This window comes from Panthera onca, chromosome X (genome assembly GCF_046562875.1).
Source record: "Panthera onca isolate mPanOnc1 chromosome X, mPanOnc1 haplotype 2, whole genome shotgun sequence".
NCBI lineage: Eukaryota > Metazoa > Chordata > Mammalia > Carnivora > Felidae > Panthera > Panthera onca.
Window position 1 is genome coordinate 48,433,035 of NC_138357.1, and position 15,190 is coordinate 48,448,224.

Below are 15,190 nucleotides of genomic sequence, written 5' to 3' on the forward strand. Positions count from 1 at the left end.
CTCTGAGCTGACAGCCAGAACTTGCTTGGGATTCTCTCTCTTCCTCTCTCTCTGACCTTCCTCCCACTCACACACTTGCTCTCTCTCTTAAAATAAATAAACATTGAAAAAAATCCTTGCCGTCATGGAATGTAGGAGGCAGACATTCAATAAAAATGTTCTTGATTACAATTGTGTGTGTTTAGGGAATTAGCTTTCATTGGACATCTGATATAAGCTAAGAACAGAGAACAGTGGTGAACATGAAGTGTTTGATCCTTCATCTAATGAAGCTTACTCTACAGCTCCCAGAGGATTTATGTTTAGGAGGGGAGAGAAGGGGGACATAAACAATTTGAAAATAATATATGACCATATAAAATTCTAAAAGTTATGGTATAGACTGTGAGGACTGTGTGAACACTCTGTGGGGAGAGGTAGGCCTTGGTCTGCTCTGGGGCAAGGGAAACCACATAAATAATAGCTCACAGTTAGGTCAGAGGGGGATGGGCAAACTGGTTAGACAGATCAAGAGAGTGATAGGGAACAAAACTGAATAGATAGAGTAGGGCCAGATTGTGAGGCCTTTTTACTCAGATATAAAAATTTACTCTAAACTCAGGTGTTAGGAAATAGTAAATCTATTAAGTGCATGTGTTTGTGTGTGTGTGTGTGTGTGTGTGTGTGTGTGTAATAGAGAGAGAGGGAGAGAGAGCAGAGTAATAATTTCTAGTAGGGTTGTTTTCATTCTTAAAAAAAAAAAAACCCTCTTGCCAAAGAGTACAGTCTGAGCTCTTAGCAGGGCATTCCATACCCTTCACAAGCAAACCCCATCTATGTCCTCAGCCTAGTTTTAAACATTCACTTCATCAGGTCGTACTGAATTTCTTACTCTTCTTTTCATACTTTGGTACCTTTGCCCAGGCATACTGACTCTACCCTGTATTCTTTTCTTTCCTTTCCTGGACTATTAAAACTGTATCCATCTTTGCTGCTGAGAAATTTCCCTCAGCCCACCCCAGCGAGATCGGGTTTGTCTTCCTTTTCTATCACATCACCTTGTACATATCTCAATTACAAGTTTATCACATTCATTGTCATTGTTTACCCATGACAATCACTATCCTCTGCTTTACTAGTTTGTTCATCTCAGACTCATCTCTGTCCCCTCCCAGACCATGAGAGCCTAGGGGGCAACAACCTTGCCTTAGTCTTCCTCATTTCTCCAGCACACAACACAGAGCCTAGCACATGCTAGGCTGAGGATGCTGTGTAAGGCCTCATGTCCCACTCATAGCTGGAGGGAGCAGGAAAGAGGTGTGGCAGAGAGAAATTAAAGAAGAAAGTGAAGGAGGAGAATACGGAAATCATAGGGAGATCAAAGTAAGTGTATATGGAGACCGGCAGCAGTTCTGTGAAGCACAAAGATGGGCAATATGAAAAGCTTATGCAAAATAAGAGGGGTCATTTAAAAAAAAACCCAGCATTTCTTCAGCATCCACTATGTGTGGATAACACTGTGTCAGAAATTGTGGGTGTCAGGTTAAATAAAACACCTCTCTGATTTGGTTGGGAAGATAAGACAAAGACACACAAAGAGACCGACAACATCTATACATACAAATGTAAAGTTCTTAAAGTTCAGTACTATTTTCAACATGAAGACATTCAATACGAAGTTCCTCGGCAGTCAATAACATATTATTTTAAGAAATGTTAGATATGGAAACTGACTTGCCTAGATAAGGTCTCAGCAAAGCTTAACAAAACTAAAGTAGAAACAACTTCCTTAGAACACTAAGGCAAATTGACATGAAATTGTGAATTTTAATACCATTCAAGAGTATTTCTCATTTCTATGGGTCCCTGATTGTATATTATGAGCTTTTTAAAAGCAGACAAGATCAGGGCTAGAAAGGGAGGAAAAGATTCATGGAGAATATGAAAGGAGTAGATGGAAAAAAAGTGAATGAAAAATAGACAAAGAAGAGAATTTCAGAGAAGAAATAATAACAATACACAAGACACAATAGGAATAAAGATATTCCTGTTCAGGAAACTTATGTACGTATGAATTATCTATTTAAATGATGATGTTCAAATTACATGTTTAAATGATGTTAATCTGATGGTTGTAATGTGTAATATGAGATTTTAAGAAAATAAACAAGAGGTGTTTTTTAAATTTTATGATGGGCACTTAGTCAAAGGTAGTTGAAGGGATTCTATAAAAGGTATTAGAAACTGAAAATGGTAAGGTCATTATGTGAATAAGAGATAAGATATATTCTGAATGAAATAGTTGGTGTCTTTTTACTGGTTCCTAGGATAGGGAGTAGTAATGTTCGAAGACATTATCCAGCAGCTCAACTTAATTGTTTTGTTTGTGATAGTGTAATGTTGGGATGGCTTAGACATTTATTTAGTTTATTTAATTGAATTGATCAAACCTTAAGTCACTACTAAGTGGTTAGTCTCAGAGACCAGCTGTAACCAAAGGGCTCAACAGGGATTGGCTGAAACCAAATGAGTTCATCAATTAAGCATTGTGTCCTAGGGTGTTGGGGAGAGTATAAAAGGGGGTGCAAGAGCCCTACCACACTGGCTCTTCAGTAGTTTCTGAACATGTAGACAGCAGGATATAAGACAGGTAAGTAGAGAAGCAAGCAGGTACCATAGTAATTGGCTAAAGATCTGAGTTAATGTGAGTGGTCAGACTATGAGCTCTGATGCTAGAAAAAGAGGTGTGTGTGGGTTGGTGTGGGGAGATGGTTGAAGGGGGTAGATTCACACTCTTGTTGAGTTGGGATTGGGATGTACCTTAAGTAAGGAGTAGGAATTTTGAGTGAGGTTGGAGAATGGGAAGGGAACAGGGAACAGATCTTGTTTATTGGGAGATAATCATACTGGCTTATTGTGGAACAGGAAATTCATGTTGGAAAAGCAGTAGGAAATAAGCTGATATCATATTTGCTGGGGGAGACATAGTTTAAATGCCAAAGAACAACACTTAAACTTAATCTTGAAGGTTACAGGAAATTAATAGAAAGGGACACAAATCCCTACTGAATATGGAATGTAAAACAAAGAGCAACAATACTTAAGGAAAATATTTGCCTTTCCCCCATATTTTCAGCATCAAACAAGTGTTTTTGTGGTCATAAAGAGGGAGGAAAACAGACTGAACCAGAAAAAGTACTGAACTCTCTACTTTGCCACTCTGGGATGGGCAGGGTTATGTCTTAGGTGATTGGGCTATTGGAATGAAGGCAAAAGTAAAACTCAACAAAACCCCCAAGTACAAGGAAGAATTGAGGAAATAATTGAGGTTTTTATGACTCAGGGGCTTCTAAGAGCCCTTGTTTGTGGTTAAACATCTGAATATAGCAGTCTTTGCTTGGTTATTCCCAGCCAAGACACCTATTTATACAATGGCAGCCATGTCTCGTCATAGAGTGGACCCTATTTCTGATGAGAGAAACAGAAGGTGGAGGGGCTTGGTCCTAGGCAAGTTAGCCTTTTTGAACCTGTTTCCTCACCTGTAAAGTGAGGGAAGTGGTAGTCTTGACCTCACAATAAGGTAGCTCTTGTGATGTATGCATGAGGTACCACCTGTCAAGCGCTTAGCAACAGTACATATTCAATGCTCAATATTATAGTTACAATATATAATATATAATGGAATGTAATATTGATAATACTATATATAATATAAATATACAATAGAATGTAATATCAATAGTACAATTAAGTATTACAATATTAATACTTTAAAGAATATATGTATCTTATGACTTAGAGAATTACTACTTATATTACTTTAGGTGGGATTAGATGCCCCTTTGGTCTGGGTTTAGGCCCAGACCCAGGCCTAAATTTGAAGTAAACTGAACTTCTGGGTTTTGTGACATGGCAGCAGGGTAAGAGGGTGTAGCAGAGTGAGAGGCAATGGTGCAAGGTGTTGCGGCCATAGGAATATTAAATTCTGTGTCAGCCTTTGGTTTAATTTGGCACTGACTGTTATTCAAACAAAGCAGCATTGTAAGTGGTAGAGGAAGGGAGAGGCGGAAAATCAACACATTCTTGGAAATAAGATGTGGCTTTTGCTTTGACTATTTCACTTTCTCTTCAGCCACAAAAATATTTCTTTGCTTGTGGGCTCACAAGGAAACTCCCTTCCAGAACGTGGTACAAATCTAAGCTTCAGAGGAAGCTTTCATTTAAGATGACAAGAAGTTAGCAAGTCTTCCCTTGATACTTGTTTGTTTTAATATGAGAACCCCTCACATACTGTTATTTAGCCTAGGGAGAAAGCTTTGCATTTACTTAGAGCCTCCTCAACCTCATTTCTTGTAGTTATGGCACATGTTTCTTTCAAAATTGACATCTGCTATATTTCCTGATAACCTTCCCTCAGTGTTTATAGCTGCAGAGATGTATACTTTACCCATTCTCTCCATGTGTTTATATGTTAGGCTTTTAAACTTTTAGGATAAAATTTTAGGATAAAGACTGTTGGTGCAATATTCATTCTCTAGTAGTTGCTCTCTTGGATCTCAGACATCTGGCATGATGCTATAGGAGCTGGTCCTAAGACAATATTCAAAGTACAGGGAAGCTCTGTGTGACCAAGTCAATGTAACTTTCTTGTTTTCTGTTTCTGTGGTATATATTTAAAGCAAAGTTTCAAGCAAAAAAGCCTGGGCATCACCTCTTCTTTATATATATAGCAATATAATAGCAATACAGTAAATGCCCACTTGTGATGTTAAGCTTATGTCAGTGATGATGTGATGGATTGCATAGGGGACTGATATTGTCTTTTACTCCCATCCTTCAAGAAACAGCACACACTCACTGGACACTCAGTCTTTGCCCTTGAAGAGCTTACAGCTTAGTCAAGAAACCACACCTTAATACATACTCTGTGCTATAATATAGATCAACCAGTTCATTATACATAACATGGAAATGTGGAGTCATCTACATACATGATTTAATAGGAAAAAAATACACTTCCATACTTTAAGTGCCATCCATAGTTTACTAGGAATGTACAATTATAAACTTTCCTTAAAAGTTAAGTTGTTTTTGGTTGAACCTTAAATGTTCTGTGTCTTACCATAGGGATAAAGGAGCATACATATCTATAGTATTGTTGGTGTTAGGTATCAACTCCGATTTCCCAGAAGTAACTATTTTTTCTCACAAGTATATATTTTTATGGAGGGAGCAAGAAGGGCCAGAGAAAATTTCACAAAGTATGTATTTTCCACTAATCAGAAAATTGGGTCTTCACACCCATTGGTAATCTTTCTTTTCTTCTTGATTATACCTGTCCTGAATTCCTAGAAAGATGAATGCTAGGGATTTAACTAATGTTCCTAAGTAAAATGGGAGACCAGGATGCCTATAGCACTTCCTTAATTCATTTGTATTTAATTCATTTTGTGAATTGCTTTGAACCTGACTAGATAAAAAAAAAAAAAAAAAAAAAAAAAACCCTCTCTATTCTGAGGTTCCCATGAAAAGTAAATGACTTATTTAAATTGTGGGCAATTTGAATGGCTCATTTAGTCACTCTTGAAGCCTAAGAGGTACCAGAAAGCAGGAAACAGTGAGTATCTATAAGGTCTAGGCTCATTTCTTTTTTCCCTGTAACTACAGGCATAGAATTAACTTATAGCTCAAATATATGCGCTTATTCTTGTGTGCTGAGCAAAGCACATGCACATGAATCCTTTATGAGATTTCCCTATTTCACAGATGTAACAAGGAACCTTAAATACTCTTTAGGGCTCTTCAGATTTGCATAGTTCAAATTTTCTAGGCCTTTCAACTATCTGGAGACTTGTCTTTACATTTGGCCTTTCCTGAACTCAAGCCCCAAACAAAAAGAGCCTCAGCTTTTGTCACCAATGTTTAGGAGACCCTGAAGAGGGCTGTTTTTTTTTGTTTTTTTTTTTTTTTTTTTTTTTTTTTTTTGTTCCACTTTACCCCTTGGATTCACTCAGGGCTGCCTCTGGACATATGGGACAGAAAACTTTTTGGTGATTAATCCCATTCTGTAAGCAGTTTAACTCCTCAGGAGCACACTGTCTCAAGTTCTAGGAAGATCTAAGCAATTGGGAGAATTTTAGGGAGATGGACAGACATGCCACTACTCAATACCATATGCGGCTGGTGTAACAGGAGGGGATCGAAAAGCACAGTGATCTCTAATTTTGGCTTTGCTGTTAGTTGTGTGACTTTCGGTTTCAGCCTCTCTGTGATCAGCTGGTTCTCGATCTCAAAACCCAGGGGGCTCAAATATACAGTGCCGTTCGTTCAGTTTTAACATTTAAAATGTGGAGGCGGGAGGTCACATTTACCTGACATTCTCAGTAGCACCTTCCCTTTTTAAAACTTTACTGTTGATAGCTGAAGTTACATTTCAATATTAATCACTTTAGAACATTTTCCCTCGACTTTCCAATTGTTTAGAGGATAACAGAGGAGAAAGATAATGGATTTTGCAAATTTCTATAGGAAAATTGTCAAATTCATTAACAATCTCTCATACCTAACTTCGGAATTCTTTCAAGAAGTGATTACTTCCCACAGTCCATTCACTCTTAATGCCCCGCTCCCCACCACATGAAACAATGTTCAAAAATTGAAAAGCACAGAACAAGTGAAAAAGAAATCAGCTTAATATCACCACTCAGGTAAATTTTACTTTTCCTCAGTTTTTGTCTAAAAACATATGACTGTACGTGTCGCTTTGTAATACGCTTTCTCATTGGAAATATATTTCTTGAGGATATTTAGCCATGTAATAAAAGATTCTTAGATCACTTTTAACCTCTTTTTTCATTCCTTTCTTTCCCTTTAGGGCACCAGGGGCGGGCAAGGCCCAATCTCAGAGTGCTGCTGGCGCTCCTGGTGATAGAACAATATGATCAAGTTATAAGGGTAGGGAGCGGTGGGGAGCGGGAAAGATTCCTTGAGAGAAAAAAAATTAAGAAAGCTCTACTTGAAGATCTAAGAAATTCCCGACAATAGAACTTTGTATATGGTTTTCGGTAACCTTCAGCAAGGGGCGCTCAGAAATTGTCGTCACTTTTCGGATAGCCTCCCGGACTTTACCCTCTAGAAAATTGTACAGTGTTTCCGGCTCTTCTCAGTTGTAGACGCTCGTAAGTTTCCGGCAGTTTCCGGGGAGACTCGGGGACTCTGCGTTTCTCTTGCTCTGTTCTGCTCGCCTGGTGCGGCGGGGCAGGGTCCTGAGCTAATCATGGCGTCCCCGTCTCGGAGACTGCAGACCAAACCAGTCATTACTTGTTTCAAGAGCGTCCTCTTGATCTACACTTTCATCTTCTGGGTGAGAAACGGAGGAGCCCGGGGGCGGGTGGGGTTGCGGGCTTTGGTGGGGGGTGTGACGCTGAGCGGAGGGTGCTCAGGTCCGGGGTGGGGAGGGAGGCGCGGGAGGGGTTTGGCCGGCTGTCGCCGCAGTGACCCTGACGGTGGCAATGAGTTGCCGGGGTCTTGCTTGGGCATCTTGCCCGCTCCGGGGGGAGTGCTGGACGGTGGCAGCCAATAGGCTGTGCTGGGGACACAGATGCGCTTAGGATTCGAATTTGAGGCGGGGGACGAGGAAGGGAGTTAACCCCCCAGAGCTCTCAGAGGGTGTCCCCGGACCTTTTCGAGAGGCAAGGCTTGCCCCTCCCCTCTGAGGGCTCACTCGCTTAATAGTCTCTTTCTTTTCACTGCTTCGTAAGAGGGGAGTATTTCACAGGTAAGTATACTAATGGCTGCACTCCCGCCAACCTATCATCCAGCTTGCTTTTGTGTAGTATCCTTTTGTACGCTGTGCTCAACTCCGAACTGGGGTTGGGGGAGGGGGAAGTTTCAGGAACTCCTAGAAACACTTTTTTCCCTTCTCCAGGAAGGTGTGCTTCCTAGGGCGGGAGTAAAGCAGTTAAATAAGTTGTTATTCCTAGGACAGATATGCCACAGACTTCTGTTTATACAAAAAAAAAAAAAAAAAAAGATGAAGTTTAAGAATTTTGTTAAGATGCCTTCTCTAGCAGTCCCCCTGGTTTTGCTCTGGTTTCCTAGGTTACCTGGTGATCTAGCGTGGATTTATCAAGGCCTGTCGTTTTGTGCAGATCCCCTTCCTGCCCCTTGTCTCCCATATCTCAGCCACAGCTCTGTGGCCACAGACTGCTAAATTCGTACACCTATTGCATCTTAAATACCCAGTGGTTTGTGGTTTGAAGGTGCTGCTGTGTATATTATACTTTCTGTTCTCTATTATACAGTGTATATTATACTTTCTGTTCTCTGGTTTCCCACATAGATCACTGGTGTTATCCTTCTTGCCATTGGCCTTTGGGGCAAGGTGAGCCTGGAGAATTATTTTTCCCTTTTAAATGAGAAGGCCACCAATGTCCCCTTTGTGCTCATTGGCACCGGCACTGTCATTATTCTTTTGGGCACCTTTGGCTGTTTTGCTACCTGCCGAGCTTCTGCATGGATGCTAAAACTGGTGAGTCCTTGTTTTCCTTAGAATTGATTCTTGGTTTTAGAAGAGTCTTATATGTTGTAGGCTTTGTTTCTTGAAACTGGCCACGGCCCTTTAGGATTTTTCCTGTTACTTCCCAAGTAACACTTCACCTTCCAGTTCCCACTTTTGTTGTGTTTCCCCTGTCCTTTTTAATAAAAACATGCTGAACTGATTGAGCAGACTATATTTTTCTTTGACTCCCTTTGCTGCTGTGATGTATCTTATTTATGCTGACTTGGACTTTCTTTTTATCCCACAGTATGCAATGTTTCTGACTCTCATTTTTTTGGTTGAACTGGTCGCTGCCATCGTAGGATTTGTTTTTAGACATGAGGTAAGCTTGAATTAGGCAACCTATTAATATGTTAAAAGTTATTCTCCTAGATATAAAAAACAGAGTTAAAGGCAATTTTTAAAAGTTCAAAAACCACTCTTAAAGCTTACTTTTATGTAATGCTTATTTTTTCAGCCTGTAGCTGACAATAATGGCTTTCTTGTAAAAATTTTAACCCATTTTTAATAAAAAAATTAGAAAATTGTAAAGACTGACAATCACCTGAAGGAAATTACAGGTACCCATAATGACATGTATTTCCAGTTCTTTTTCTGTGTACAAGTACCTACTGAAGTGAAGATAGTACAATTTATAACTTTACTGATAGGACAATATTTAAAGCACAAAATTTATAACACAAGATTGATACCTTCTCCACTTATGCCACACATATTTATTTATTTATTTATTTATTTATTTATTTAATGTTTATTTATTTTTGAGAGAGAGACAGAGCATGAGCAGGGGAGTGGCAGGGAGGGAAGGAGACACAGAATCTGAAGCAGGCTCCAGGCCCTGAGCTGTCAGTACAGAGCCTGATGCCGGGCTTGAACTCACGAACTGTGAGATCATGACCTAAGCTGAAGTCGGAAGTCGGATGCTTAATTGACTGAGCTGCCCACGCGCCCCATTATGCCACATATTTCTAACAGATTGGATATACTTAGTGAAAATCATCAAAACTTTAATATTGAATTAGAAATCAGAGTTCCACTGTTAAACCTGGGGTTGGGGAATCATTTGGTGAGTAGTGAAGGTTCTTCAATGAGAGTGTTTTACAAAGTGTGGTAGTACAGTCTCCCAAAGTAAGGTTTTGTAGCTTAAAAATTTTACAGGCATCAAATTTGTACTTAAAGTAGAGAAAAACTTGGGGAGGGATACAGGAGTACAGAGCTGCCACTTGAATAAATGCTCCCATAGCACTTTGAACTTGAGTGTTTATCATCTTTTATTGTAATGTTTTGCTTAGTAATCCTCTCAACTAGACTATATCCCATAGAGGACAGGATTGGACCGTAGAAATTAATTACCATACATGTTGTTATTGTCAAAGATATGATCATTGGTCAGATGTGGGGATTTTTTATTTGACCTAGAAACCTAAGAGACTTTGTAGAATTTTTATTTACTAGCATTGTATTTCTTTGCTGTAGATTAAGAACAGTTTTAAGAATAATTATGAGGAAACTATAAAGCAGTATAACTCTACGGGAGATTATAGAAGCGATGCAGTAGACAAGATTCAAAATACGGTAAGTGGTCATAGGTGGTGGCTTCTCAAGTGGGGAACACATTCCTTATCTCCTTAGAGAAGAGAAATAGGCCCCTGGCTACTAGGTGTTGTCCACTTGTACGATATTCTCATTACAATCTTTGATCAGGAGAAAATATGTCCCTGGAAAGATAGGTCCCTGGAAAGAAGTATGGGATGATACTAAGTCACATATCTCCATTTTCTCCTAATCATTCTCCTCACATGTACACCTCTTCACTCTTCACATCACAGACCAAGTACTGTTAGTACCAACTAGAGCAGGAAAGTGAGTCCAGTGCAAAAATTTTACACTTGTTATTAGGGGAAAAAAAGGTGCTAATCTGTTGAATTACAATGCTGATTGAGGACAGCCACTTAAAAATATTAGGATAGGGATCATTGAGTATAATATTGTTTTGAGGACAAATTGCAGTCTAAGATGATAGGTTAAATGTTTGACTACAATGATGTAAACTATAAATGTGTTTTTTTTTTCAGTTGCATTGTTGTGGTGTCACCGACTATAGAGATTGGAAGGATACTAATTATTACTTAGAAAAAGGATTTCCCAAGAGTTGCTGCAAACTTGAAAATTGTTCTCCACAGAGAGATGCTGATAAAGTAAACAATGAAGTAAGGAGCCTTTAATATTGTTTTATTTGAAAATATTAACTGAATACAGAGTTGACTCCATTTTTAATTTTTAGTCACACTAAATATAATCAGAAATAGGCAGGGCAAGTATTAGTCTCATTGAGTAAATGAGGAAACTGAAGCTCAGACAATTTCACTTGAGTTCACACAATGAGCAAATAACACTTTTAAATGCATAATACAAGAGGTGGAACTTCTACTCTTCAAACTTCTGTCGAGAACATTGTGCTTGAGAGGAGATAAGATTTGTTATATAAAAGAGTAAATTTTAATAAAATGACAAAGGCAGTGGTAGCTAAAGCTCCTGTTTTGGCAGAAGTGTTCCTTGTTGCTTGTGCTGTACTTAATATTTTATTTTCCACTCCCATTAGGGTTGTTTTATAAAGGTGATGACCATTATAGAGTCAGAAATGGGAGTGGTTGCGGGAATTTCCTTTGGGGTTGCTTGCTTCCAGGTAAGTCCTTGTAGTTAGGAGTGTTTTGTCACTCTTGTTAGGTGTAAGCTAGAATATTTCCACTGTGAAGGATTCAGGGCACTTCCAGAGAAGTCACATTTTCACAAAGTCTCAGCTTCTCATCACAGTATTGCATGACTTTTATTTTAATTAGACACATATGGAGTCAATCATTTGCATTTGGGTCTTAAATAGACCCAGTAAATAAAACCGTAGCTTTGTTTTATTTTGGAGGGGATGATTTGCTGTTTTCATTCCAGTTTTTTGATGCCTTGGATCTTATGTTTTCCCACACTGTTTTCCACAATTAGAATTCTCTAAATTTTATTCTCAGTTTACCGGCTCTTTTGACCATAGCCTGTCATGCTTTGAAACTACAAAAAGCAAGACTTAGAATTACCTCCTAGTAGCACATACCTGGTGCCCTGTTGGGAATGGCAGTTTTCCAGCATCATAGTTTATTAATTAAACAAAAGCATTAGATAGATGGGAACAGTGTTTTTCGGTGCAGTAAAGATTCTACATGATTCAAATTTTTCTTTCCTGGGCTGCAACTGCCTGATGAGTTGCATATAAGGTCTGACTTAAAAAATTTTGATCACACGATCCCCACATTCAATATGTGTGCCTGTTATGTTGGGTATGTGCTATGTTGTGGGTCAAATTGTATTTTCTGAGTTGTGCTACTTCTCACTGTGACATGAAAATTTAGTGTTGTGGCTCTAAACAATTTTTTTTAGGGGTTGGGAGGTTTTCCTATATTAAACATCGTGGAGACAAAACTGAAAGAATTGATAGACTTCATTTTAACCTTTGTGATTGGTTTTGGAAGTCTAATCTTAATGCATTTCTAAAATAGCATATATAGCTGTATCTCAATCTGTACCAATAGAATAGCCACTAGCACGTTTGAAAGGTTCTAATTAAATGAAATAAAAAATTGAATGCCTCAATCTAGCCCCATTTGAAGTGCTCAAAAGCCACCTGTGGCTAGTGGTTTGCTTATGGAACAGCCTTCACAGATGGAGATTTTATGTGATGAGATGCTTATGCTAAGCCAAATCCTTTTTGTTCTGATAGCTGATAAGTTATCTGGTAAGTTTCTCCAAAACTTAATGACATTTAGGACTTTTGTCAGTGACTGTTGTGAAATTCCAGGTCACAGTAGTGGTAAAACTTCCCTTATATTCTTTGAATGTTATTTAGGTGCTGCTGAGTATCAAACACAGCTGTCGAGAAAAACTTCAGGAAATTATTAGTGAATTAGAAGTGAAAGGAAAATAAACCTATATCCTGAGGTCTTTAAGCTCTTTTGTGTCTCTGTGTGTGTGTGTGTGTGTTTAATTGTTTTTGTATTTTGTTTTTAGCTGATTGGAATCTTTCTAGCCTACTGCCTCTCTCGAGCCATAACAAATAACCAGTATGAGATAGTGTAATCGGCAAATCACGGGCTTACTCCTCTCCATTTTTAAGGTATGTTCATTTTAGTCCTCAACTCTGTCTTGGTGTTTCCTTCAGCCTGTTCATGTGATGGATGGACTGAGTTTGCCAAGGTCTTTCCGACTGGTGCGTTCAAGTCTTATTGGTACTGTGTTAGCCCTGCATAGGTAGGTCAGGTCTCTAAAACACAAGGCATGGCCACAAAGGGCAGAAGAGCCTTTCGGGGTTTTACCTACACGTCAATCTAAAGGTCCTAAGTGGTCCCCTTTCTGACAAATTTGTACCTACATGGAAAAAAAAATGGAGAATCCTAGTAGTGACCTTACTTGTCAGGTTCCCTGGGAAGTACACTCTGCTCTTGACCCAATATTGGCATTTTCCCTGGTCTTTTACTGAGTTTTCATTTACCACACTCCCCTGGTGAACTATTCTTAGAGCCATAAATGGATCTAGCCTACCTTGGAACCCGATTTGGAGGAAATATGTGTTTCAATACTTCCAGTATTTGAATGGTAAACCGTGAAAACTCTTGCTGGCTGAATTAATCCCTTAAGGTATCCTTCACATTTTAATTGAGCCACTGACTGGGAACACATGAAGGTCTTCATTAGCAGAGTAGATGCTAACGTGTGCAAGTGAATATAGATATTGAAATTTGGGTTATAAGTAAATTAACTTTTTTTCTTTAATTTTAGGACATTTACATCCCCCCCTGTGAACTATGATATTGCCTGGATGGAAGACAGCTTAACACTTCTTACCAATAGACCAAAAAATTGCATCAATAGCCTGATTCAGTCAAGACGTTTATTCAATATAGGTCCACCTTCTGGCCCATTAATGTTAGATTACTGAAAAATTATATAAATAGCCTGATTCAATCAAGACATTTGTTCAATATAGGTCCACCTTTTGGCCCATTCATGTTAGATCATTGAAACCCCTGTATCACTGTGAAACACTGGAAGAGCTAGTAAATTGTAAATGAAGCAAAGCTGTGTTCCTCTTGACTCTTATTTTGCTCAATGTGGGGCCTTGAGGCCTTTTATTTATTTTTACAGAGAATATGAGCAAGGGAGGGGAAAGGGGAGAGAGAATATTTTTTTTAATGTTTATTCATTTTTGAGAGACAGAATGCAAGTTGAGGGGTAGTGGTGGGCAGAGAGAGGGAGAAACAGAATCCAAAGCAGGCTCCAGGCTCTGAGCTGTTCTGAGCTGTCCGCACAGAGCCTGATGCGGGGCTCGAACCCACGAGCCGTGAGATCATGACCTGAGCTGAAGTTGGGCGCTTAACCGACTGAACCACCCAGGTGCCCAGGGAGAGAGAATCTTAAGCAAGCTCCAGAGCCTGCCCTAGAGTTTGATCTCACTGACTGTGACATCATGACCTGAGCCTAAGTCAAGAGTCGGATGCTTAACCGACTGAGCCACCCAGGTGCCCTACAAGGTGGGGCTTTTGAAAGGTGCTGTGAATTTGCTATTTTATGTAGTGTTACAAAATGATCCCTCTGAATTTGCTTACTGATATAGTGTGACAGAAAATTGACCCTTCTGAACTGGCCATTTCCCAGACAAGTTTAAATTATTGTACAACTTGTATCAAGTTGTATGTTCTGTAATCTCTGTTTTGCTGATGGAGAGTCACACTGTATAATTTAATTCTGGCCAGCAGTTGGATGGTACTCATCATTGGGGTTGTCAGATGGTCTGATCCATCTCTAACCTGAGGCACTAAAGACTAAAAGCACTACCAATATTATGTTACACTTTGCATTTCTTTGCCTCCAAATTAAGGTGTTTATATTGATGTTTTTATATTTCCCCCTACTGTTTGAAAGGTTCTAATTATTAATGATGTTGGAATTCTGTATTTTCCTTAGGAATTTAAAGCAATTCACCTTTATTAGCTTTAGTTGGTATTTTTCAGTTTGATATGACTTGTCAATATTGTAGTCACCTTTCATAGTCTTAGTTTCAGTTTGTGCCTTTGACTAAATATAAATCTTTTACATGATAAATATTGTTTTCCTCTACAACCATCATATTTAACTTTTAGAAAATCTGGCATGGTTGTTTTCATGGAAAAGGCTAAACCCCACATTTCTACTAGGGTATGGTTTCAGATATGAAATATAAAACTGAGGTCTTGACTCTGTCATTTTCAAAAAGTATTTGTTTACAAAAAGTATTCCTTGTGAAAAGATAACCTTCTGTATTATGAAATAGCATATACTTGGCATTCTCCTGAAGATCGGCTATTTTGACTGTATAGCTTACATTAAGAAGTTGGATAGGGACAGATGTAACCTGTACTTTCTGGGTAATAAGGAAATTAATAATCAACTAAACTTTGAGGTAATGTGGAGGATTCTTTCCTTGGTTTTGACTTTCTTTACACATCTGTTAGTAGAACCTAGCTCTTCTTTGCCATGCATCCACACTGTCCTTGAATTTGATGTAAGGGGGAGTCAATCACAGTTATAAATTGGACAAAAAGTACTAGTTAAGAATCATGGTGTCTTTGG

At 38.8% G+C, this 15,190-nt stretch overlaps 1 protein-coding gene across 1 annotated transcript; it reads left to right on the forward strand.

Annotated features, from left to right (window-relative positions):
• Nucleotides 1-2,565: 2,565 nt before the first annotated feature.
• TSPAN6 (tetraspanin 6) lies at nt 2,566-13,659 on the forward strand. The gene is made up of 9 exons (XM_081793927.1): nt 2,566-2,629; nt 6,854-7,342; nt 8,321-8,509; nt 8,787-8,861; nt 10,016-10,114; nt 10,615-10,749; nt 11,142-11,225; nt 12,593-12,698; nt 13,361-13,659. Exons 2-8 carry the CDS (start codon nt 7,256-7,258, stop codon nt 12,659-12,661), a joined length of 738 nt encoding a protein of 245 aa, XP_081650053.1. The 5' UTR covers nt 2,566-2,629; nt 6,854-7,255; the 3' UTR covers nt 12,662-12,698; nt 13,361-13,659.
• Nucleotides 13,660-15,190: the final 1,531 nt, after the last annotated feature.

What these genes read in the sequence shown, in the direction of transcription:
- TSPAN6 (XM_081793927.1), top strand. Translation starts at nt 7,256, where the DNA reads ATGGCGTCCCCGTCTCGGAGACTGCAGACCAAACCAGTCATTACTTGT. An exon ending in TAGACAAGATTCAAAATACG is followed by an intron (nt 10,115 to 10,614) that starts GTAAGTGGTCAT and finishes TTTTTTTTTCAG; the next exon opens with TTGCATTGTTGTGGTGTCAC. An exon ending in CTGATAAAGTAAACAATGAA is followed by an intron (nt 10,750 to 11,141) that starts GTAAGGAGCCTT and finishes CACTCCCATTAG; the next exon opens with GGTTGTTTTATAAAGGTGAT.